The sequence below is a fragment of the Notolepis coatsorum genome, assembly GCF_963971535.1.
Source record: "Notolepis coatsorum genome assembly, chromosome: 8".
Classification (NCBI taxonomy): Eukaryota; Metazoa; Chordata; class Actinopteri; order Aulopiformes; family Paralepididae; genus Notolepis; species Notolepis coatsorum.
Genome location: NC_140172.1, coordinates 15,673,488 through 15,700,513, shown reverse-complemented (window position 1 = coordinate 15,700,513; position 27,026 = coordinate 15,673,488). Strand labels below are relative to the sequence as shown.

The following is a 27,026-nucleotide window of genomic DNA, read 5'->3' as shown; positions in this document are numbered from 1 at the left end:
TTGTCCGACTCTTATGAAGTTCAGAGCATTTTTTGTCTCTGGTTTTCATAGCGGTCAGTATTTTTCAGTGTGCATCCATGGCTCAGCGTGATTTTTAACCCTGGTGGTTCTTAGGGGTGCCATGTTGTTAAGTATTGTTGTGAATTTGGTTTTGAATCCAAGCTCATTGAGGCATTGTAAGTGCAGGTTTGTGCTTTGCTGTCCCAGCATGCATTCCAACCTTCTTCTCCCTCTCCTTCTTTCTTCTCCTTCTCCCTCTCCTTCTTTCTTGTTTCTTCTTCTCCTTATCACTCTCCTTCTTTCTTCTTTCTTCTTTCTTCTTCTCCTTATCCCTATCCTTCTTCTTTCTTCTTCTTCTTTCTTCTACTCCTTCTTTTCTTCTACTCCTTCTTTCTTCTTCTTCTTCTTCTTCTTCTTCTTCTTCTTCTTCTTCTTCTTCTTCTTCTTCTTCTTCTTCTTCTTCTTCTTCTTCTTCTTCTTCGTCTTCGTCTTCGTCTTCGTCTTCGTCTTCGTCTTCTTCTCCTCCTCCTCCTCCTTCTCCTTCTCCTTCTCCTTCTCTCTCTCTCTCTCCCCACCAACATCATTTCCTCACACTGTTTTCACACTCAGTCTTCTGATCTCCAGGTTCCAGTGTGGATGTTCTCCACGTCTCTCTTGTGTGTGATCTCTCCTCTCTCTGTCTGTCTGTGTGTTTCAGCATCTTCCTCACAGCCATCCTGGGGCTCCCTGAGGCTCTGATCCTCTCTCTCTCTCTGTCTGTGTGTGTTTCAGCATCTTCCTCACAGCCATCCTGGGGCTCCTGAGGCTCTGATCCTCTCTCTCTCTCTCTGTGTGTTTCAGCATCTTCCTCACAGCCATCCTGGGGCTCCCTGAGGCCCTGATCCCGGTGCAGCTGCTGTGGGTGAACCTGGTGACAGACGGCCTGCCCGCCACCGCGCTGGGCTTCAACCCCCCCGACCTGGACATCATGGACAAGCCTCCCCGCAACCCCAAGGAGCCGCTCATCTCCGGCTGGCTCTTCTTCAGATACCTGGCCATTGGAGGTAGGGCTGAACGATTAATAGATTTTAAATAGAAATCACGATTTTAAATGATGCAATTAGCAAATCGGCAAAAAAAAATTATCGCAATATTTATTATTATTATTATTATTATTATTATTATTATTATTATTATTATTATTATTATTATTATTATTATTATTATTTTTATTTTTTTTTTAACCAGGAAGTCCCATTGAGATACAAGATCTCCTTTGCAAGTTGTCGTTATTGTTGTAGGAACAGTTTGGGAGAGGGAGGTAAGGGGTTTTAGATTTGTGTGTTGTGAAGTTTAGACTTCAGAGAGGGAGAGTGAAGTACAGAAAAAAAGGTACCGTTGGGTACCGGTGTCGATTCCCAGGTCAAAAGAAACATTTTCAGGCTCGGTGTCCCGAACAGACCCACCACGTAGGCCACATGCAAGCCGCATTTTACAATAAACCTCTGTGGGGCTGCTTAAAAAAAACGATTATAATCGCAAATTTTATCGCAATCGCAATATCTGTCAGAAAAATCGCAATTAGATTATTTCCCAAAATCGTGCAGCCCTAATTGGAGGTGATTTATAACCTGAGAGGGTGTTGTTATGGTCCAACATGGAACATCTGATTTCTATTGTGTGTGTGATCCATGTGTCATGTGATGGAGCCGCTTCTCATGGACTCTCAGATTAATTTGTTTCATGAGGATACAACCTAAATCAAATCAAATCAAATTTATTTGTAAGGCCCGACAACACACATTAATGTCCCCATGGGCCGGACACGTCTTCTTTAAACAAGTCAAGAAGAAACATCACAATAAATCAAGAACAAAACAAAAACACCATGAAATCCAAAATAAAATGTAAAATTAATCAATTAATGCAACACTCCCAGACATACCCCACGCGAAGGTAAGAAAAAACTCAATAAAAACCTAGCCATAGGAAAAAAGCATGACATTGATTGATTTGTATTGTGGAGTAAAAGACAGCATCCAAGGGATAAAAACATGAGAAAGTGCAAGCACTTATTTCCATCATGGTCCCTGATTTTGGACATAGACAGACATCATAAAACATAGAGCATCATAATAAATCATAGAGCATCATAATAAAACATAGATCATCATAATAAAAACATAGAGCATCATAATAAAAAACATATAGCAACCCCATAAAACATTAACCTGTATTTCACTTCAACATATACTATCAAGAGCAGGGGTCTCAAACTCAATTTACCTGGGGGCCGCTGGAGGTAGAGTCTGGGTGAGGCTGGGCCGCATTTTTTTAATGGAAATGTATGGTTGAAACATGCAAACGTTCAAACGCACACACACTAATAAGCATTGGAGGCTTTTAACCAGGGCCAGACTGGGGAAATCATTCAGGCCAGGAAATATAGTGCGAAATATAGCCCCAGTCAGGCCACTTTTTAAGCGGGGGGGTCCCCCACCAGGAGATTTTGTGTTACAAAGACTTCATTTCCTGCATTCTGGTGCAGGAATTGTTTTATTTGTAACCCTTTAAATGGCAGTGTTTGTGATGACATGAAAAAAAAAATTGGGGAATCTTTTGTTTATTTTTTATTTTTTGTGGAAATCATCTGGGGGGCAGCAAAATATCATCCAGCGGGCCGCAATTGGCCCGCGGGCCGCGAGTTTGATATCCCTGATCAAGAGACTAACAGATACGCCCTACCCTCTCCTTCCTAGATGTGACTACTCTACAATTCACTGGCTAGCCATTTCTTTGTGGCACATTTAAAATAAACATTTTAAATATTTTGTATGAACTGGTCAACACAGCTTTATTTCCGGCGTTGGGTGCCTGATGCGCCTGCGCTGTGATCACTGAGTACTGTGAGTACCTTTGAAATTTCTCTGCGATACTTGTACAACGAGCGTTTTGATAGAGAAAAGCGAGACAGACTTAATTGTAGGAATTTTACACAGTTGGACAAGGGACTGTGTATTCACTCGGTGCATCACAGTCACGAAAGGGGCTACGGTACCATCTAAAAGTGAGTTGCGAGCTTTGTCCATGTAAAGCGACGTTTACCCATGAAAGACGTGGGAGTATTGGAAATCAAGAGTTGACATGACTGATGCACGTGTCTGGGAGACAGTGAAGTGAGGGTCCTGTAGTGCATTAGACCAGTATACCAGGAGTTATTCTCAGTAAAGCATAAGGGGAGTCCCCTGGGGAGTCGCTGGGTTGGGGGAGTTCAAGTTCAAGTTTCTTTAATAGTCATAGTAAAATACAGAATACTTTTCCATGAAATGCTTTTTTCTGTATGAGCTCCTGAGAGTGTGCTAGATAAAATAGATAAAAAGTATAAAATAGAAAAAGTCAATAGTACGTAAGCAAAAAGTGTTCAGTCAATCAATATACATATATACAGAGTAAAAAAAATAAAGAGTAACAGTGAGGTACAAAATGCAGCAATGGGATCAGGTACAACTTAGGGTAAGGTGCAATGAGGTATGAGTTGTAGTGCAAATCTCTTTGCTAATAAAGTGTTTAAAGTGAGTAGAGTGGGTGTTACAGTGAGTGTTTATTTAAAGTGTGTGTGTCTGTGGATGTGTGTGCTGTGAGTGTAGATGATGTGGTGGGGACTGGCCTGGGTGCGTCGGGGCACATACGGTAGGGTTGGGTACCGTTCACATGTGAACCGATACCGGTACCTGTGAATCGATACCGGTACCCAACGGTATCTTTTTTCTGTACTTTAGTCTCTAAAAATGTAATCTACCTACCTCAATTGTAAAAGAAATTGTCCAAACTTCAAATTATTTATTATTTAGAACAATTTGTTAATATATATATATAATAATATTGCAGCGAGCGTTGTCTGCATCTAGCTTTGTAAAGTGTAACCACACTTGCGACCGTTTTCGGCTTGCCATCGCCCCGACTGCTTTGTTGTTGAATCAAGTCAAATCCTAGCTAAGCGTGTATTGTGCGCGTGAACGTGCGGCACACTTCATAGGTTTCGTTTCGCGGTAAACAGAACGTTGACGTCATCGGACAACAAAAAAAAGGAAATATGGCACGTGATTCGGTCGATACCCTTAAAAGTACCGGATTCGGTACCCATCCCTAACGTACAGGAGACTGGTGTAGGGCTCTGGGGGGGGGGTTGGTTGGGGGGGCCGTGGGTGTCAGTGGCTGCTGTGTCCAAGGGGGTTCATGGTGCTTATGTGCATGGTGATGTTCATGTCTGGTCATTGTATTTGGTGAATGGTCCGGGTGTATTCAAGCTGTTTGAATGAATTAATGAAAACTTTATTTAACAGATTGCAGAATGGGTACAATACAGTACGGCTCAATACACACAATTGTTAAGGGGATGCAGACCAGAGAAAGACTTTCGTCTTGTTTACATCAGGGTCCCCCATTTTCAATTCATATTGACATTTATGGCATAGGGACATACATGACATACAGGTATATAGTACTGTTACATTTGTGACATATATGATATGCAAATATACAGTACTGTTACCCATAGATCCTAACAGAGAATATATACATACGATGGGGAGGAGACTGTCTATTAGGAGGGGGTGGGGGGGGTTGTGTTTTCCTTCGGTCATGACATGCTTTATCAGGGGGGGTGTCTTCATCAGGGGGATTGATGTGTGGGGTGTTTTGGGGACTGGCTGTTCCAGGGGGGGTTCACATGCCTTCGAGCAACACTGTACTTATTGTACTTATTTTATGCCTATTCTTATGTCTGCACTTTCTACATTGCTTTTATTCTGTCAACTGTATGCTCGTTTTATGCCTATGTTCATTTTATGCTATTTGCTGTGAAGCACTTTGAGCTGCAATCCATGTATGAAAGGTGCTATATAAATAAAGTTATTATTATTATATAACATACATTTTTCTCTACATTATTAAATACAGCACAGCATAAAATAAAACCTAAATTGTTATTAATTATCATTCTTGTGCAGCAACTTCATATGAATAGAATAGAAATACTTTACTAATTATCCAGAGGGAAATTTGACACTACAAATCGCTCACATTAAACATTTAGACAGACCAAAGTCACGAATAAAATTAACAAAACAAATTGCCTAAGAATAGAATAAAATATACACAAAAAATATACAGAAGGCTACAGTAAGTGCAATATTGCACAGTGTTGTTTCAAAAGTAAAAGTCCAGGAAGATGGTAACTGTCACCCTGCTCAGTGATGCAGTGAGGCACAGTGATGCATTGTGGAAATTACTAAGAGAACAAAGGATGAGCAGAGTAAATCATTCTAGAGCCGAGTTATATAAAAAAAAAAATAACATAGATTTATTCATTGTGGCCACAGTGAAAATGATCAGTTTATAGAGAGACACACATATGTACACACAAGCGTCTGACCAGAAAGTGACCAAGAGTTCTGGTCAGACACAGATTAAATACATAATTGAAATGACGTACATTAGACATCCAGATATGACTGAAAGGATAACCAAAATATGAACAAGCCTTGGCTAGGCGGTGTTATTGTTATGTCTTTAACTGGAGTGGGAAATAACCTTTCTACGGCTCCCACACTAGAAAAGGAAAAGATGGGTCAAAAGTCATCTTCTCCCCACACCTTGGAGTTGTTAAAGAGACAGTCGAAAATGTATGATAGAATATATATTTCGACACAGATCTATAATGACATGATAATATGATAATATGATAATACTGTCGGAATGAAGGACTTCCTGTGCATGAATGATGACGAGTGGCTCACTGTGTGGTGTTGTGTGCAGGATACGTGGGTCTCACTGTGTGGTGTTGTGTGCAGGATACGTGGGTCTCGGGACGGTGGGTGCTGCCACCTGGTGGTACCTGTATGACGAGGGCGGCCCTCAAGTGTCCTTCTACCAGCTGGTGAGTTGAAACAGAGTTTGCCATACAATGAAAATTGTACTTTGCTAGTCCGCCCTTCACACAAAATCACACGATACTTAACTAAAACATATTTAAAATACAAGCGAGTGCTAGAAAATAAGGTAAAAATAGATAAATATGGGTGGCCGGGTAGCGCAGCGGACTAAGCGTCTGTCTACCACCGCAGAGACTAACGTCGAGTTATTAAAAAAAGAACATTTTTTTCACAGTTTATTCACTGTGGCCACAGTGAAAGTGATCAGTTTATAGAAAAACACATGTTTACACACAAGCGTCTGACCAGAAAGTGACACAGAGGTCTGGTCAGAACGTACATTAATACACAATTGAAATGACGTAACACTAGACATCCAGATATGACAGAAAAGTAAACAAAATGTGCCACAGTTAGGGAATAAATAACAAGACTCAGACTGGCCTTTGTTATGTCTTAACATAACACGGCTCCTTGGAGCTCTTAACCTCTTCCGCCCGTGCAGTCCGTCGGTGGACCGCAAATGACATAATGGTCATAAATCAATATTTCCAGACTGTTCTATAAAACTAGCCATTTTAATATGTATAAATGTATGTGTATATGTATAATGTATATGATAAACTGTATATTATCATCAATACGTTAGTTTAGGAATAGGTTAAAGTGTTATATAGATAGATTTTCCTCTTTGGAACGTCTGTATATTCTGCGAGAGGCGACCATTTTGTAAAACCGGGGGAATGGGAATTCTAGTTTTTTTTCCGGCCATTTTGTAGCGGACTTCCACAGGTCTGGTTCTGCGTTGAAACTTTTCAAAACTACCCTTCCTGGAAGATTCTATTGGGTTCAAGGTTCATAGTACTGTATGAATTATTTCAATAACTGCTATTATTCGGGATAATTCTACCACCAAAGGTAGCGTTTATGACAAATATTGAAACGTAGTTAGTTTCTCTTCCATATTGTTAGCATGTAGCAACAATTAGATCTGAAATTAGTTTCAAACCGGTTGCACCCAAGGGGCGGCTGGGTGGCGCAGCGGACATTGCACTCATCACCAACTATCGGCGTTACCTCCGGGGGTAGTGTGAGGGGTAGTGTGAGCCTCCCACACGTTACACCTCACCAATGAGAGTCCGCGCTGGCAGGTGAAAAGATGTGACAGGCTGCCTCCTCGTGTACCGGAGGGGACACGTGATGTAAGGCTTCTATCCTCCCTACAACCGGCCAGTGGGCGGCATATGCAAGCAACGTTCAAGACAGGGGAGGAGAGAATTGGCACGACTAAATTGGGGATGGGAGAACATTTTAAAAAGAGGAGAAAAAGTGGATACAAAAAAAACGGTTGCACCCTAATCAAAATAAACAAGCTACTGTATTTACATTAGATTTCATTATCTGTTCTTATGCACGCCTGGTGATACTAAATCCAAATTGAACTTGGGCATTTGAAAGATAAAATATGTATATTGGTCCGGATGGGAGAATTCAGTACTGTATCTACAGAACCTTCTGTTTAATCATCTTCCCTTTATTCATTTCCTTAGATGTTTTGTACACATGATCTCAAGAAGGTACTGAACGAGATCAGTGGCAGTTTTTAATGTTTGGTCATTATTAGCATGGTGTTATTCACTGTCAAAGATGCAAAGAAAAATCATAATTCATATTCTCCTTTGTTTCATCACAATTTAAGCAAGCCTAGTAATAGACACAATATTTCTGACACTGGGAATACATTCATTGAGGTGCCTAGATGTCCCTAGATACCAAGAATATGCAAATGGCCCTTGTAGAAGTGGAGCAGTATTCCATTTACTTTTCCATTTATTTTAGGCGGATTTTCATAAAATAGGCTCCGGGTGGAAGAGGTTAAAGGGACAGTAGTGTCTGCTGTAATCAGGCTAGTTCACTAGTTGGTCATATTAAACTAGTCAAGCTGTAAGACATAGAATATGTATTTTAACACAGATGTATAGACATAGATAACATTTCCATAACAGTTGACTTTACTCCCGACTTACTTACTCAGAACATAATCGGTTGAATCGGCTCCCATCATCACTCCTACATTTACATTATATCATTTAGCTGACGCTTTTATCCAAAGCGACTTACAAGTTCTGTACGACAAGTCATCAGGAAGGGCACAACTCTATCAGCTGAGTAACACTGTTCATCAAAGTGTTGAGAGCTACAGTGTATGTAACTGAGGGGTACAATTCCCTGACTGTATTGAATAAGTATGGTATCATTAAACCACTACTGAGTTATGTACATTACTACTGGCCATACAGTACACATGTATGTGAGATGAACACCCCCACAATAACACGGCTTCACAAGAAATACTGTTTAGAATAATATTTATTAGAAGAGCACCAAGATTATCTTACATTACTTATCAAGATTGAGAGTTGCGCTTGTAAGGTGAAGAATGTGCATGAATAGGTCAAGAGCGTAAGTCCATGAGCATATTACGCAGGAGATAATTAATACCACCTGTATCGTAAGAATTATATATGGTACACTAGTAGGTCAGCTGGAGATACTAAGGGGGTTCCCTCCGGTTGTAAGCCAGCAGGGGAGAGGATTTGTCGGTAGCAAAAGTCTGGATCAACGAGGAATAAGGAGACTCCAGGTACAGGAGACAGTGCAGTAATCCCTTGATCCGTAGACAAACAACAGCTATTCTCCGGTATGCAGTGCCGCATGGAGGAAAGCTAGCCAGCCTCAGAGTCTTAGAGGCGGGCTCGACGGTGCTCCTCACAGGGTAAATCCCACACGGTAGTGGGTGTAGACGATTCTCCGCTCCAACAGCCACAGGACCAAAGCAAATATAATCCAGCCGAAAAGGGCTCTGTAGTCGTCGGGGTAGGTTATCCAGTGTACATATCCACGCGGTTCTCGTCTAGGGCTCCTCGGATGACGGCACAAGGTTAGGCCGCCCAGCCTGGATAAGCACACTAGCTCGGTACGATGAAACGTTGGTAATGCTGGTCACTGTAGAACGGTAGCCGCACGATACACTATACATAATAGACTATTACTGAATAATAGAATAGGTCGAACTCGACGATACAGCGTTAAACTCTGACACTTCAGCTATCAATTCGCACGCGGTCTCAAGGCTCTATTTCGGGGCAAAACGGGCCCACTTCACAGCACGTTGTATCGTGGTGTGAGGCTTCAACTTATTGGTTAACATACTGCTGTATCCACCTGCGACGTATTTATACGTACGGTGAACAATCTAGTACCAGCCTTATTTCTGTCTCGTATTCCTGCGCAGAACCGGGCATGTCCAGGCATGTCTTAGCGGTGACTTTGAACTAGACATTGGGGGTATGGCCGTGGCGCCTAGGGGATCGCTGTCCAATAGGAGAACGAATATTATGGTCTGGCCTGTACTAGGTAAAGGGATATTCCGTGTATATGTACAAAGAATATACAAGGGATATCAGACGATATACAAATACTATACAATATATCTCAAGTAATAAATATATATATTCGGTTTAATCTGACCCTTCGTAACAGCCGCCTCCTAATTAGTCCGCACCTAATTAGATAAGCAGAGACAGATTAACCGCACTGTCCACTACTCAATGTCCGTTGTGAGGAGTCGGGCAATTCACAAAGTCAGGGGGTCATGGTCGTCATCAAGAGAGTCGGGGAGCCTTGGCAACTCTATCAGCCTCGCCACGGGTCGGGTGTATGTCCGCCCTTGGATGAGCACTTCTGCCGCTCTGACCTTTCCGTCGGCACCAGTGATCACTTTGCTTACGCGGCCGGCCGGCCACATAGCTCGGGGTAGTGACTGGTCGATAATCATGACGACTGTGCCCTCCGTCAAATTGTCTCTTTCTTTTACCCATTTCTGGCGGGTCTGTAGAGACGGTAAATAGTGGAAGAGGAAACTGTTCCAAAACTTGTCAGCCAATACTTGACTGTACCTCCACATTCTTCGGCCGTTCGCTTCTTCAGGTCTGTACACTGTCTGTGGGAGCGCGGGGTCCAGCCGCCCCATCAAGAGAGTGTTGGGGGTGACTGGGTCGACATCTGCTACATCACTTGAGACGTAACCGAGGGGTTTTGAGTTCAATACTCCCTCGATCTCCGTGAGGACTGTCGTGAGGACTTCTTCCGCCACGGTCTGGGCCCCAAGCACGGCGTACAGGGCTGTCTTTATTGAACGTACTTCTCGTTCCCAAGTTCCACCGAAGTGAGGTGCATTCGGGGGGTTAAACTGGAAATCAATCTGAGAGGGAGCGAGGTGGGTCTTAAGTTCTGGGCCCATAGCTTGGAAGCTCTCTCTCAGCTCTCTTTCTCCGCCTTTGAAGTTTGTCCCGTGATCAGACAATAATATAGACGGTTTTCCTTTCCGCGATGTGAATCTCCGGAAGGCCATAAGGAATGAGTCCGTACTCATGGTTGGAAGGAGTTCTATGTGTATCGCTCGGGTGGTCATGCATTTGAATACAATACCCCACCGCTTCTCCGTCCCTCTTCCTTTCTTTACATACAGCGGGCCGAAACAGTCCATACCGGTGGAGTGAAAGGGCTTGTCGCCGAGTCGGAGGCGACAGGGGGGTAGGTCAGCCATCCGGGGTATACTGGGCTGTGCTCGCCACTTGCGACAGTCTAGACAGGTCCGCTGGAAGCGTCGTACTGCTTCTCTTCCTTGCAGTATCCAATAGCGACGTCTGATCTCAGCGAAGACTCTCTCTGCCCCGGCGTGGTGCACGTCCTCGTCGTATTTCTTTATGATGAGCTCTGTGACCTTGTGTCGGCTGTTTAAGACTATCGGGAACTTGACGTCATCCGTTAAGTCTGGGGCTCTCCTCAGACGACCACCCACTCTGATGAGATTATGGGCGTCGCTCTCAGGGGCCAAGTGGAGCAGTCTGCTGTCTGACGGGACTGGCTTTGATCCCTGCAGACAGTCTAGCTCGTCGGGGAACGAGTCTCTTTGGGCTCGCTGTAGCAGAAGGAGTTCTGCTTCTTCGTAGTTAGCTGCAGTAATGTCAGTAGTGGACGGAACCTCAGGGTGGTGCCACAGGAATGTCTTTAACTGCGCACTCTCAAGGGTGGGGCAGTCGTCTATGTTGGGATCTGTGGGGACTAGTGTGTGTGTGTCAACCCACAGAACATAGATTTCTTCTTCTCTGCCTCCTCTTCACTCGCCTCCCGTGGGGTGGGTGTAGGCCACTCTTCTTCCGGGAGCTTGAGGAACTCGGGACCGTCACTATAGAGATTGTGACGTGTGAGGTCATCCAGGGACATTCCCCGTGTGATGACGTCGGCTGGGTTCTGCTTTGTATCCACATACCTCCAGCATGCTGCTTCTGTTAAATCTTGGATCTCTGTGATTCTGACTCCCACGAAGACCTTGTATCTACACGAATCGGACTGGATCCATGTGAGTACGGTCATGGAGTCTGACCACAGGATTGTTCTTTGCACCGGGATGGTGAGTTCACGTTGGATTAACGTGGCGAGTTGCGCTCCTACTAGGGCTGCGCAGAGCTCTAGATGCGGGATAGATTGTTGCTTGCGGGGGACTATTCTTGAGCGAGCCAGGATGAAGGCAGTATGTATTTCTCCTCCCTCCTCTCGGGCCCGCAAGTAGGCCACCGAACCGTAGGCTACTTCGGAGGCGTCGCTGAAGACGTGCAGGTCCATCTGACACGTCTCCAGCCTCACTGTGGGTGGGAAGTAGCTGCGGCGTATGTTGACACCTGGGAGCGAGCTGAGTTCTGTCTCCCACTCTCTCCATGTGGAAGCAAGGTGGTCGGGTATGCGATCGTCCCAGCCCTGGTCCTTGTCCCATAGCGCTCGTAATCGGTCGCGCTCGGCTTCGCGCTTGATGTGAGCGAGGTCGCGCTCTGCTTCGCGCTGGGCTTGGGCTGCGTCGCGCTGTGCATTGGCGGCTTCGCGCTGTGCATCGGCGGCGGCGCGCTGGGCTTCGGCGCGGTCTCTTTCCATATTCTCTTCCGACTGGAGGCGTCTGGTCTCCAGGCGTATGCGGTCGTCTTCACTCTTTTGCTGCGCCTGGAAGCGCTCTCGCTGGGTCGCAGAGTGTTCGCGTTCACTAAGGGCTTGCGCTTGGAGTTGCGCGTGGAAGCGTTCTCTTTGGTCTGCAGATTGTTCGCGCTCACTTAGTTGTTGAGCCTGCAGGCGGTCTCTTTCCACGGTAGAGTGTTCGCGCTCACTTTGGTGTTGCGCGCGGAGGCGCTCTTGTTCCATGGAAGAATGTTCGCGCTCGCTAAGCGTCTGTGCTTGGAGTCGATCGCGTTCAGTGGAGGCTGCCAGGGTGGCGATAAATGCCTGTGCCAGCATCTTGTCCGCCTCGCTGGGGGAAGACGCTGATGGAGGTGGTCGGCTTCTGGCAGTGCTCGTTGGAGATCCGTTCTCCTGTCGCGCTCCGAGGAGGTCCATCTCCTGGGTGCGCGTCTCTTCTGGTGGTGGGTCGGGTTCCGTCCCTGGAGGGCTTTCTTTATCCTGGAGCTCTCCGGGGACTATCTCGTTGACGTTGGCGGGGGGTAAAGTCATGTCATGTCCCTCCTGGTCCCCCCCGTGAGCTTGGTCAGTTACGTTAGAACCCACTAGGGTCTCTACTGGCAGGGTCGCCTGGTCGGTAGGGTTTGACATACTTTTACTATCCGCTTTTTCCGCGTTTAGCGTCTGTATAAAGCTAGGTAGTAGACTGGTAGCGTAGTCCTCTAGGTAAAGAGGTGGCTGCCGTCTGCGCTCAGGGCGATCTAGCTTAGGAGAACCATTTGTGGAGTGTTCATCATTGGCCATGTCAATATTAATATTATATTAATATTACGCTAATTACCCTCCGGCTCGAAGGACCAATTGTAACTGAGGGGTACAATTCCCTGACTGTATTGAATAAGTATGGTATCATTAAACCACTACTGAGTTATGTACATTACTACTGGCCATACAGTACACATGTATGTGAGATGAACACCCCCACACAGGGCCGCCTGGGAGAAATGCGAGGCCCTGTGCGAGATTTAAACGCGAGGCCCCCCCCCCCCCCCCCCCAAAGGTAAAAAAAATAAAAATAAAAATATTATATAATTTAATTTTTTTTCTTTTTTTTTCATACAGTCAACATATTCGTAAATAATAGCGCTGCCCGAGGGTGGGCATGATACAGTCAACATATAGCAAGAGAGAGAGCGAGAGAGAGCTCCCGTTCTACAGTCAATATACAGTGTACAGAGAGAGAGACACATTGGAAAGAAATTGAAATGCTATTTGGCCCTAAACAGAGAGTACACAGTGGCAGAATACCTGAGCACTGTCACTGAAGATCCTTGACTAGGTACAGACTCAGCGAGCACAGCCTAGCCATCGAGAAAGGCCGCCATAGGCAGACTGTGTGTGTTAGAAAGAGAGAGAGAGAGAGAGCATGTGTGTTAGAGAGAGAGCATGTATGAGAGAGATAAGCAAAGATGACCCCCTAAAGGATATTCAACTTTTAATGAAAGAACAAAACAGAAGGAAAAGATAACTTCACAAAGGCAACATGAATATACATAGATCCAAAAGGACAAAGATCAACACTTAAATCCAAAGAGAAGAGGGTCTATACCAGAGAAAACAAAGCAGCAAGGAGCCAATGGCCGACAGCTAAAGGCTAGCCAGGTAGGCTACTGACACCAGGCCACACACAGCTTTGGCCAACGGCCCAACGCTACCCAAGCTACACAAACGACCAAGACAATGAATTCACACACAGCACATGTCGTATCTCCAAATGTTGTGAAGTAACATATGTTTTGCCTGGAAAAAAACATCGTTATTAACAAAACATTCGAAAGGGGAAGGAAGGAAGAGTGGGGTAATGTCATGATTTTCATTAATCTTACCTGCACCAAGGAACGCAGGGCGAAAGGCCGCAACACAGGTCTCCACGTTGACGAAAGGCCTCTCGCTGGCGGGAAAAAAATAACCCCCTGCTATTCTCACGGCTAATGTCAATGGTCGTAGCACAAGCTAACAGCTAACTCAAGGCTAACTGATAGCATCAAACGAACGTTCCCAGCCGAGCGCAGCCGGCAGCTAACGTCGTAGCTAAACAGCTAACTGGGTAACAGTTAGCTCAACCAGGCTATCGCTAACCATTAGCTAACGCAGAAGCAAGCTATGCGGCTACATACAGGTGCTGACACCAGGTCACACACCGTTAGCTACTAGTAGTACTACAACAGCTAGTCGGCCAGTTTAGCTCCAGAGAGAGAGAGAGAGAGAGAGATGTCCACGGCGGGAATAGAATAGAGTTAATAGAATAGGTTAAAAACTCACCAAACGTCCAAGAGGATGGAGACAACCGCGTGGAGTTGACGAAGTTCATCTGCCAAACGACCATCCTCTTCATCTTGGCTGTATGCGCTGTCTCTAGGTTAGCTAACGCTAGTTAGCCTTTAGCTAAGCTAGCTACTAGCCGACATCATCATGGCTATACCATGACAAGGCTCCGGCCATTTGTCCCGCTAGCGAGAGGCCTTTCGTCAACGTTCCTTGGTGACCGACCGACTGATAATGACCGACCTCTTTCTTTGTCTTGGCTGGCATAACTAAGCATAATAGTCAAAAGCTGCACGAGCGAAATAGTCAAACGCAGCTGACTCACGCCGGTGTACTACACATGCAGTGGTGCAGTCGTGGTCACACGCGGTTACACGCAGTGTTACCAGATCACATGTGCGTGCGTGTGTGTGTGTGTGTATAAATCAGTTCTGTGCGCATGCACGTGGCGTGGCGTGTTACCAGTTCCCATATTACGACTGCACCACTGTACACATGATGTAAGTAAAACCACTCCCTTCGTTGAAACCAATGTCTGCTGCAGAACCCCAGAGGCTGAGCTCCAATAGTGAGTATGTCTGCAGACCCAGGAACAAGTCAGACACATTCTACATGTCTACGTGTCTAATGTGAAATATATAAGCATATAAGCAAAACTAGATTTTAGGTCTGTGATGAAAAAGGGCCTCGCGGGAAGGGGGGCCTCGCAAAAAAAAATAAAAAATAAAAAATAAAAATAAAAAAAATAATAAATAATTTTTTTTTTTTTTTTGCGAGGCCCCCCTTCCCGCGAGGCCCTGTGCGACCGCACTGCTCGCACACCCCCTGAGGCGGCCCTGCCCCCACAATAACACGGCTTCACAAGAAATACTGTTTAGAATAATATTTATTAGAAGAGCACCAAGATTATCTTACATTACTTATCAAGATTGAGAGTTGCGCTTGTAAGGCGAAGAATGTGCATGAATAGGTCAAGAGCGTAAGTCCATGAGCATATTACGCAGGAGATAATTAATACCACCTGTATCGTAAGAATTATATATGGTACACTAGTAGGTCAGCTGGAGATACTAAGGGGGTTCCCTCCGGTTGTAAGCCAGCAGGGGAGAGGATTTGTCGGTAGCAAAAGTCTGGATCAACGAGGAATAAGGAGACTCCAGGTACAGGAGACAGTGCAGTAATCCCTTGATCCGTAGACAAACAACAGCTATTCTCCGGTATGCAGTGCCGCATGGAGGAAAGCTAGCTAGCCTCAGAGTCTTAGAGGCGGGCTCGACGGTGCTCCTCACAGGGTAAATCCCACACGGTAGTGGGTGTAGACGATTCTCCGCTCCAACAGCCACAGGACCAAAGCAAATATAATCCAGCCGAAAAGGGCTCTGTAGTCGTCGGGGTAGGTTATCCAGTGTACATATCCACACGGTTCTCGTCTAGGGCTCCTCGGATGACGGCACAAGGTTAGGCCGCCCAGCCTGGATAAGCACACTAGCTCGGTACGATGAAACGTTGGTAATGCTGGTCACTGTAGAACGGTAGCCGCACGATACACTATACATAATAGACTATTACTGAATAATAGAATAGGTCGAACTCGACGATACAGCGTTAAACTCTGACACTTCAGCTATCAATTCGCACGCGGTCTCGAGGCTCTATTTCGGGGCAAAACGGGCCCACTTCACAGCACGTTGTATCGTGGTGTGAGGCTTCAACTTATTGGTTAACATACTGCTGTATCCACCTGCGACGTATTTATACGTAAGGTGAACAATCTAGTACCAGCCTTATTTCTGTCTCGTATTCCTGCGCAGAACCGGGCATGTCCAGGCATGTCTTAGCGGTGACTTTGAACTAGACATTGGGGGGTATGGCCGTGGCGCCTAGGGGATCGCTGTCCAATAGGAGAACGAATATTATGGTCTGGCATGTACTAGGTAAAGGGATATTCCGTGTATATGTACAAAGAATATACAAGGGATATCAGACGATATACAAATACTATACAATATATCTCAAGTAATAAATATATATATTCGGTTTAATCTGACCCTTCGTAACAGTGTAGGTTAGTTTATTAGGACAAGTGCATGATGACAGTAAGGTTAGTTAGGGTTAGATTTTTTACTTATTTGACAACAAAAACGATGCGACAACAAAAACAAAGTTTAAAGTATTATTTATTTATCATTTTAACAGTGTATTCTCGTGTGTGTGTGTGTGTGTGTGTGCGTCGCAGCAGCACCATCTATCCTCGGGCTGTTATTCTGTAGAGCCGGGGTCGTGTCCTATTTCTATTGTGACGTCTTCTCTCCCGGTGGGCACAGTGATATTTGGCATTCCCAGAGGAGGACGAGAATAGATGTTGCATGAGAGGAAGAGGGGGAGGAGGCGGAGGGGGAGGCGGGGGAGGAGAGGAGGAGGAGGAGGAGGAGGGGGAGGAGAGGAGGAGGAGGCGGGGGAGGAGGGGGAGGAGAGGAGGAGGAGGAGAGGAGGAGGCGGGGGAGGACCCTTGGGGGTTGATGTCAGATAGAGAAGGAAAACGAGGCTAAGCTTCCCCAGCTGCTGCCACGTCAGATCTGAGCGCCATCAAACCAGGTCGCAGAGGACCGAGTGACATCCTGTTCACACACACACACACACACACACACACACACCCTAACCCCCCACACCCCTCTCTCTCGCCTCCCCACAGAGACATTTCATGCAGTGCACTGAGGACAACCCCATGTTCCAGGGCATAGACTGTGATGTGTTTGAGTCGCGCTACCCCACCACCATGGCCCTGTCTGTGCTGGTGACCATCGAGATGTTCAACTCTCTCAACAGGTGAGTCATACTCTACTGGGGTTAGGGCTGCTGGGCCATATGGCCTCAAAATAAAATCTCTGATTTTTTCACACGCCAAGGAAATCATTCAAATAAGCTTTGTTTTTATTTGACAAAAAAAATTATCAAACCAAGATGAATTTCCCTATTTGGGATTGAAGTGCAAACCTAACTTTCACCAATCTTCAAAAAAAATAAGCTTTGTTTTTATTTGACAAAAACAATTATCAAACAAAGATGAATGTCCCTGTTGGGATTAATAGTGCAATGACTTGCTTTTTCACCGAACTTCACTTAAAACAAATAAAAGGTGCCTCTTGATCATCAAACAAGAATGAATTTAATAAAGTGCAAATCTAACTTTCACCAAACATCACTTTTTGTAAAATAGATTTTCATTTTAAAAAATCGTCCTAAATCATGAATTTTAATTAATCGATAAAATCGATTAATCGCCCAGCCCTACCTGGGATAGATACATAAGGTCAGTCTACTAAGATAGATACCTGTAAGGTCAGTCATCCTCTACTAAGATAGATACCTGTAAGGTCAGTCATCCTCTACTAAGATAGATGACTGTAAGGTCAGTCATCCTCTACTAAGATAGATAACTGTAAGGTCAGTCATCCTCTACTAAGATAGTTACCTGTAAGGTCAGTCATCCTCTACTAAGATAGATACCTGTAAGGTCAGTCATCCTCTACTAAGATAGATACCTGTAAGGTCAGTCATCCTCTACTAAGATAGATACCTGTAAGGTCAGTCATCCTCTACTAAGATATATACCTGTAAGGTCAGTCATCCTCTACTAAGATAGATACCTGTAAGGTCAATCAGCCTCTACTAAGATATATACCTGTAAGGTCAGTCATCCTCTACTAAGATATATACCTGTAAGGTCGGTCATACTCTACTAAGATAGATGACTGTAAGGTCAGTCATCCTCTACTAAGATATATACCTGTAAGGTCAGTCATACTCTACTAAGATAGATGACTGTAAGGCTCAGTTTTGGGGCCCAAACTCTTTCTTTTATATATTAATGATATTTGTGATGTTTCAAAACTATTACAGTTTGTCTTGTTTGCTGATGATACCATTTTCTTTTTTGCTCTGGAAATAATTTAAAGGAACTAGCAGAATATATTGTGTATGAAATGACAAAGCTAAAGAAATGGTTTGATGTAAATAAGCTATCACTGAATCTGAAAAAAACTAAATTTATGATTTTTGGCAATCGAAAACTAGATTAAAATATAGTACTGACAATAGATGGAGTTGATATAGAGAGAGTTAATGCATTTCATTTTCATGGTGTGATTATAAATGATAAATTAACATGGAAATCGCACATAGCACACGTTAAAAAAAAGATGTCCAAGAGTATTTTTGTTATGAATAAAGTAAAGGATGTGTTAGAGTATGAGGCAATGAGAACACTCTACTGTTCACTCATCTCACCTTATATCAGTTATTGTATTGAAGTATGGGGGAATACTTATGGGACCAATATAAAACCATTATATATACTACAGAAGAGGGCCATAAGAATCACACATAAAGTGAGTTATCGAGAACACACAAATACATTATTTATTAAATCTAAAATAATTAAACTTGAAGACATGGTTAAGTTTCAAACAATGTTAATTATGTTTAGGGCAAGAAATAATACACTGCCAGAAAAACTACAAAATCTTTTTCATTTAGAAAGTGAGTTTAGTAGGAGAAAATACAATTTTAAACATCAGTTTGCACGTACCACACTTAAACAGATGTGTCCTTCAGTTATTGGTGTGAAGTTGTGGAATTCTCTCCATAGCGAGCTTAAGGGATGTAAAAGTGTTTATCAATTCAAAAAAAATTATAAAAAGGAAATATTTAGTCGGTATGAAAATCAAATGTGATCTGAATAGTGAGATCTTTTCTTTTTTTTCTCTCTTTCTTTTATTCTTATTCTTTATTATTATTATTTAATTTTTTCTTTGTTTAAATGTGGATTGTGAGTTTCTGTATAATGGTATAAATTATTATTTGTATAAATTAGGTTGTACACCGACCATTAAGAAAATACTTTTTTTAGTTTAGGAATAAGGGGCAGGTAATTATAAGATTTATTCTTCTTCCTGCTCCTTTTGTCCACGGAATGTTATTTGTGATTGTGTGGTGAAGAAACTCTGAGTGTATAATTCCATGTGGCAAATAAAACTCTGAATCTGAATCTGAATGTATAGCAAGTAGGGCTGTCTTAAATACCTTCGTTCGATGGGCATGGGATTCAAATATGAAAAGAAAATGTGATTATGTAAAAATATATATCAACTCTGCCTCTCTTTGTTAATTACAACAAGCAATGCTGTTTGTTATTTAAGATGAGGTCGGACTCTGCACTGACAGATTTGTGTTCATTGTGCTGCTTTTATAAAGCCTCAAATGACGGCTTACAATATTTCATGAGTGTTTAGTTTGTCTAAGATTTAAAAAGGTTTCAACTTTACAGCACTGACAAAGTTGAACAAAGTGCTGTACAAGTCCCACAACATAAAAAAAAAAAAAAAAAATAGATATATATATTAATAATAAAAGAAAATTATTTTTATTTCGAAGCTTCGAATTAAAATCGAATCTCGGCCCCGAAGCTTCGAATTCCAAAAAAATAATCGAAGGTCAGCCCTAGCGAACACAACCAATACTGATCAGCCTGGTATTATGCTAGATTAGTGGTGGATAGACAGACGGACTGACAGACACGCGTGCCCAAAAACATCATGCTCTGCCTTGCGCTGCCTGGCAGAAAAAATTATCATGTACTTGAAACCACTGTGACCACTTCTCCCTTGATGATGAGGACATTCACATCCTGCAATACACTACTCCCAGGAAGATATAGAAATTATTAAAGAAAAGATGAAGGTAATCATGGATTGCCAGGGTACTGTACAGTAGCAGTGATTACAATTTGCTCAGTCCTCTTGAGGTTGTGTATTTCAGTCTGCACTGTGCTAGGACTTTGTTTTATATAATTCCCTATATACCTTTTACATGTCATAATGGTTTTCTCAGAAAATGAAAGTAAAGTCAAATTAATAATAATAATAATAATAATAATAATAATAATAATAATAATAATAATAATAATAATAATAATAATAATAATAATGTGTACTCGGATGTTAACTCATTTTAGGTTGCTCTGGATTTAAGCATTACATCACGCGCAGGAGTGGATTGTGAAAATTAGACCATGCCTAGGGGTGGTCGTTAGGCCCGAGGCGCAGCCGAGGCATGGTCTAATTTTCACAATCCACGACTACAAGATGGTGTAATGCTTTTATACAACTGGCACATTCATCCAACCTTATTGCTATACAATAAACACATTAATTGAAGATTTATTGAAAAAACCATCCGCCAGAAAAAGTAGTTCCCAAAAAAGAAAAAAAGATAAGTTGCCTCCATGTGGAAGCAGCTCGGAAGTGCATCCAACTGTTCTCAGTAGGACATCCAACAAACTAACACATCCAACTGTCTCTCAACTAAGACATCCAACAAACTAAGACATCCAACTGTCTTTCAACTAAGACATCCAACAAACTAACACATCCAACTGTCTCTCAACTAAGACATCCAACAAACTAACACATCCAACTGTCTTTCAACTAAGACATCCAACAAACTAACACATCCAACTGTATTTCAACTAAGACATCCAACAAACTAACACATCCAACTGTCTTTCAACTAAGACATCCAACAAACTAACACATCCAACTGTCTTTCACCTAGACATTCAACAAACTAACACATCCAACTTTTCTTTAGTTTTTAACCTACTTTCTATAGAACTTCATTCTTAGATGCTTCTATAGAAAGTAGGTAAAACCTTTTTAAACCTACTTTCTATAGAAGCAGCTGGGAGGTGCGCTGTTTTAAGTGAGCGTGGGTTATTGAATTGATTGATTGCTCATTTTATTACTGTCCGCCTTGTTTCCAACTGGTTAAGTTTAGGCCTTCTTTCGAAGTTGGTTAAGGTTAGAGTTTGGAACCAGGGCTGGTGGTCTATCGCCCTGCTCTAAAGACTAACTCTAACCTTAACCAACTTCGAAAGAGGGCCTAAACTTAACCAGTTGGAAACCAGGCGGACAGTAATAAAATTAGCAATCAATCAATAAATCAATCAATCAATTCAATAGGCCATGCTCACTTAAAACAACGCACCTCCCAGCTGCTTCTATTGAAAGTAGGTAAAAAAATAAAATAAATTGCAATTAATCAATCAATCAATTCGCACGATTTTTATTTTGTTCCACAATGACTCATGACCCATCAATTACATCATCCAACATTGTTTAAGCAACTAAGACATTCGCCGTGACAGAATCGTTTTCCATTTAGTCGTTATAACGCTATCAACATATCCATTCAGTCCACCCTCATTTAAAACAGCGCACCTCCCAGCTGTTTCTATAGAAAGAAAAGAACAATTAAAAAGAATAATTGCAATTAATCAATCAATTCGCGCGATTTTTATTTTGTTCCACAATGACTCATGACCCATCAATTACATCATCCAACATTGTTTAAAGAACTAAGACATTCGCCGTGACAGAATCGGTTTTTATTTAGTCGTTATGACGCTATCAACATATCCATTTGTAAAGATTATTGTCCGCCATCTTGTTTTTTTCTACAAAGTCGCACGGCGGAGTGATAGTAATTCGGTTGTGGGCGGGTCCTGGGACCAAGAGCGTGGGATTATGAAAAATAAATATTAAATGTAAATTGACTGTTTCAGCCAATCAGAATTGAGAAATTTGCATACCGTTGTATAAAAGGAAATAAACCCAGTGCCTAAATGTTTATTTTCCTCTAGGAAGGTGATATGGCAGAACGGGCATCTTTAAACTCTTAAGCCCGATGGGTCCGGTACCGGACCCAAGCCATAAATCCATGTCTACAGACGGTATGAATAAAAGTTGCGTTTTCAAATGTAGCCAAGAGTAAAGACCCTAACCCTGTCACAACAGCAGTCATAGTGTATATTTCATATACCCTAATCTCTAATTTGTGGGGAAACGGTGCCCTCTATATTTTTCCACCCCAGCTTTTGTTTGTTATTTTATATACTGATGGCTAGAGGAGCTATCAAAGGTTTTTCCATGGCCTTGAAACAACATGCTAGCCAGCTGAATAATAGCAAAAGCTGAATATAGCTAACTATGCGATAATAGCGACAAAAACATTTCTGTGACGGAGCATATTGACAATAAAGGGTTATAAATTAAACAATACCTCCTCTGGCAGATGGGCATTGACTGACTGGATGTGGTTTCACTTCAGATGCTGCTTTAAGCCTACAGAGCTGTAGTTAGTTGGAAGATTTTCTTTTTGTGATATCTTCGCAACATGTTAGATTAACTCTGTGTTCCTGAACTGAACCACTGTCTAATCCAGGGGTTCTCAAACTTTTTTATACCATGACCCCATTTTATTTAGGCTTTTTTTTGGGCACCCCACACTTAAAGGATAACTCCACTATTTTGGGAAATTAGCTTATTTAACATCTTCCCTGGAGTTAGACAAGAAGATGCATACCTTTTTTGTCTCTGTGCGTGCATTTTAGCTTTGGGAATAGATGCTCCGTTAGCATAGCTTAGCTTCATCACTGGAAGTGGGGGAGGACAGTAGCCTTACAGTGCCTTACAGTGTATTGCAAGGTCTGACATTGACCAAACTTGATATGCATGACCTTGGTGGGCTCTAGGTCAACTCCTGAAAAGGGGGTCAATGTCAGACCTTGCAATCAAAAGTTAGGGGCGCACTGAAATTATGGCAAGGGTTATTAGCCCCCTAACTTTTGATTGCAAAGTCTGACATTGACCCCCTTTTCAGGAGTTGACCTAGAGCCCACCAAGGTCATGCATATCAAGTTTGGTCAATGTCAGACCTTGCAATACACTGTAAGGCACTGTAAGGCTACTGTCCTCCCCCACTTCCAGTGATGAAGCTAAGCTATGCTAACGGAGCATCTATTCCCAAAGCTAAAATGCACGCACAGAGACAAAAAAGGTATGCATCTTCTTGTCTAACTCCAGGGAAGATGTTAAATAAGCTAATTTCCCAAAATAGTGGAGTTATCCTTTAATGTATCGCATAATTTCAACGTGGAATTAAGGAATATCAAAATAAAAGCACACATTGTTGAACTTGATCATGCATATTTATTAGACAATTTTATTACAGCACTATGTTATCAATACACGTTTATAAAATTAGGCATATTTAGCCAAAATATGTTGCCAGAACATAAAAAAAAGAAATAAAAAAATAATAATTTACTTGCCAATGCGCGACCCCAATGTCACCTACCCATAACCCCACTTTGGGTCGCGACCCGTAGTTTGAGAAACGCTGGCCTCTAGATGGTTTACATGTTTAATGTTCTTGTCCTCGTCAGTCTGTCTGAGAACCAGTCCCTGATCCGGATGCCTCCCTGGGTGAACATCTGGCTGCTGGGAGCCATCATCCTCTCCCTGTCCCTGCACTTCCTCATCCTCTACGTGGAGCCGTTGCCGGTGAGTATTTGTGGTGTGTGTGTGAAGATAAGATAAGATGATCCTTTATTAATCCCCTTGGGGGAATTCAGGTGTCAAAGCAGCATGGGGGGGGGGGGGGGGGGGGGGGGGGGTACAGGGGGGGGGATACAGAGCTTCACAGTCCTATAGAGTCTAGTATCTATATACACTAGGGGTGTAACGGTACACAAAAACCACGGTTCGGTACGTACCTCGGTTTTGAAGTCGTGGTTCGGTACGGGTTTTCGGTACAGTGGGGGAAAGTTTGGCTTTCCATGTTCCACTCAGGGATGATGTAGTGTGCAGTAACTAATTGTACTTGTAGGGCTGTCAACGAATATTCTATATTGAAATTAATAATCGACTTGTAAAATAAATGTAAAAAATTATATTAGATTGTGAAAAAAACAGCCCCCGGTGGGCGGTCGTTAGTGGTTAACATACCGTCAGTGATGTACCTGAACGCGTTTGAACGCATTCGTATTTTGGGCGAAGGTGAACTGAACGTACTGTATTTCCGCTAAATGAACGTAATTGAGAATGCGTTAATTCTCAGCACTATATTATAATGCCGTTCAAAAGTGTGCCAGATTTCATATGCCTTTCAGCCGAAAACCCAGTTAAAACACACCGTAAACAGGCTTCAAAATCATTCGGAAAACCACCCAATCTGGCAACCGCTCTGGGCGGGGTTTCGGGGAGTCGGGTATTATAGCAGCAGCACTCACACTTTTAGAAGGCTCTGCACTCGCTCAAGTCAGACTCTATGCGGCGTCGGCGTACAGTATGAGCATTTTAAAGAGTTTTAGTTAAAGTCAGTAAATGTTTTGCACTTTGAATATTGAACTTTGAGGTATGGGGCGGTCAGGTGGCGTAGCGGAGATTGTGCTCGTCACCAATGCAAGAGGCTGCGGTCTCGATTCCCGGAGAGTCAGCATTTCCTTGGTTGGGCTGATCGCTATACTAACTCGTTTGGCTGAGTTAGGGGAGGGAAGCCGTGGGTGGGTCCTGGGCGTTGTGGACAGCGACCCCTACAGTTTGGTCGGGGCGCCTGCACAGCGAGGGTAGGATCTGGAGAGAGGTAGTGCGACCTTCCACACGTTACACTCTCCCAGTGAGAATCTGCGCTGCCAGGCTGGCTGCCGGCAGGCTGCACATGCGTCGGAGGAAAGCATATGACAGTCTCCGGCCTCTCGGACCAACAGTAGGGGGGGGGGTACGCAACAACCAGGAAGGGGGTTGGGAATTGGCATAACGACTAACAGTGGGATGGGAGAAAAATCTGAGAAAGGAGGGGGAAAAAGATAATAAAAAAAATAAAAACTTTGAGGTATAACCTTAGTTTCATACCTCAGCCTGGTTCCTATCTCGTGTTCTGTTAGTACAGAGTTATGTCGGCACATGTTTATATGTTTATTGTTTGCACAATGACCACTTTCACTTTTGGTACTTTAAGTATATTTAGATTACGTTTTTCCTCATGTTTTTGAAAATATACTGTAGAGATGAAAGCTGCAGCTGCTACTAGTGAATGGACGGCAGCAAAGCGTTATGGAAATGCCAGTATTCTGGGTTGTGGCAATACATTTGACAATAGCTTGCAGCAACATATTGAAAAAAGAATTATAAACTATAAATGTGTTCATTTTTGAAACCATGAACTTTAGTTAAATTTTTTTTATTATGAACTATGAACTGAATTAGTTCATTAAAACATTTGTGAACTGTGAACTGAACTAGTTCATGTAGAAAGTGAACTTTCCCAACACTGCATACCGTTGTATTCGTTCGGTACACAGCCGTACGGTACGGTACACACTGAAACGGTTCGGTACGGATACGCATACCTTTAGCACCCCTAATATATACACTATAGATCAGAGTCAAAGTCAGCTTTATTGTCATTTCTCGTAATGTGCAAGACATACAGAGAAGTTTTCCCCTTCCCCACGGTGTATATAAAAAAGATCTAATATAAACATATAGGACACTAAAAACATAAATTAACATATGGGACACGATGTACACACATTACAATATACAGGACTATATACAATATAAACGGTAGCTAAAAAAATGTATGTGAGTGAAATAAATATAGGAGGTCAAAGAGAACTTCTGAGATTACAATATAAAATATAAATACAAATACATACAATACAACAAAATATAAATACAATATAAAGTACAAAAAGCAAGATAGTCCAGTGAGTGCACGTGGATATGAGTCTCGAGTTCTCACGTCCCAAGTTCTGACAATGATAGTTCTGCTGACTGTAGAGCCGGCCGTCCGAGCCCTTGGTTGTGGAGCCTGATATAAGTCGGTATAAAGGACCGGCCCAGGCGGTCCAAGTATGGCCTGAAGTAGGTTCCAGGGCCCTCATTTATCAACAATTCTTAGAAAGTGTTCTATTTTCGTTCTTAACACTTTCAGTGCCGGCCTTCGTTTCCTATTTACCCCGTTGAATGCCACCACCCACTTCAATGATAGCATAATCTATGTTTTAAATTATGTGTCTAATTTGCCCGTCGCTTTATCACACGTGCGTAGACGTGTCCCACGCACACCTGCAAGTACTCTGTGTTGATAAATATCACTTGATCTACGCTCCACGCTCGTGCGCGGTTTTACGTATTTGCATATAGAACCGCCCGTAATTAACCATATATGGTAATGAAACACCCCCATGAAATGTGGAAAAGTGGACTAAACCGAGCGAACGCCTGGGAGAAATACGCGACAGGCTGACAGACATGTACACGGTGATGTCGGAAACAGTCGGATATGATATCTATTAACTTCCTAAAGACCATTGCTGCCTGGGCAGCGCAAACACTAATGAAGACCGTTAACCACTGTTTGCCGTTGGTGTCATTAATAATAACCGTGCTGGAATATGAATGCCCTTTTTCACTTCGTTCTTTTAAAGTTCGATTACCCAGGGATTAAAGTTCTCCGTAAATGTTCTACCTGCATGGTTTAATATGATTTGTAGAGGCATACAATCTATTTTGATGTCGGTATTAGGTATAGCCTATATAAATTATATATGCATAGCCTACATTATGCAACAGTAATTTGTGCATAACGCAGCATGGCACAGACATGTCACACGGAGCCCCGCGTCGAGCCGATATCCCGTCTGGACGCGCTGAGGAAAACCCGGGGGCTGGGAAAATTCCGGCGGTAATTCCGACGTGCTTTAATTTCTCTCTCTCTCTTCATAACAACTAAACTAAACAACAAACGTTTCCCCTGGCTGACAGGTGCCTATGAGCAAAAGTCACGCGTGAAAAAAGATGAGAAGGGTATGAGAGTGGCCACACCCTGTGTTTTAAGGAAACACGGGAGCAGGCGTGGCCACAGGCAAATGCGGATGCA

At 43.0% G+C, this 27,026-nt stretch overlaps 1 protein-coding gene across 2 annotated transcripts in view; it reads left to right on the top strand.

Annotated features, from left to right (window-relative positions):
• The window catches only part of atp2a3 (ATPase sarcoplasmic/endoplasmic reticulum Ca2+ transporting 3), a 195,214-nt gene that overhangs the window by 151,173 nt on the left and 17,015 nt on the right, over window positions 1-27,026 (top strand). Inside the window, exons 16-20 of one of the 2 annotated variants that reach the window (XM_084320256.1) lie at window positions 698-731; window positions 875-1,043; window positions 5,832-5,917; window positions 16,936-17,069; window positions 23,527-23,644. In XM_084320256.1, the coding sequence (XP_084176382.1) occupies window positions 698-731; window positions 875-1,043; window positions 5,832-5,917; window positions 16,936-17,069; window positions 23,527-23,644 (541 nt within the window). Of the gene's footprint in view, window positions 1-697; window positions 732-840; window positions 1,044-5,831; window positions 5,918-16,935; window positions 17,070-23,526; window positions 23,645-27,026 lie in introns of both variants that reach the window. The other variant, XM_084320255.1, reaches the window with a different exon arrangement.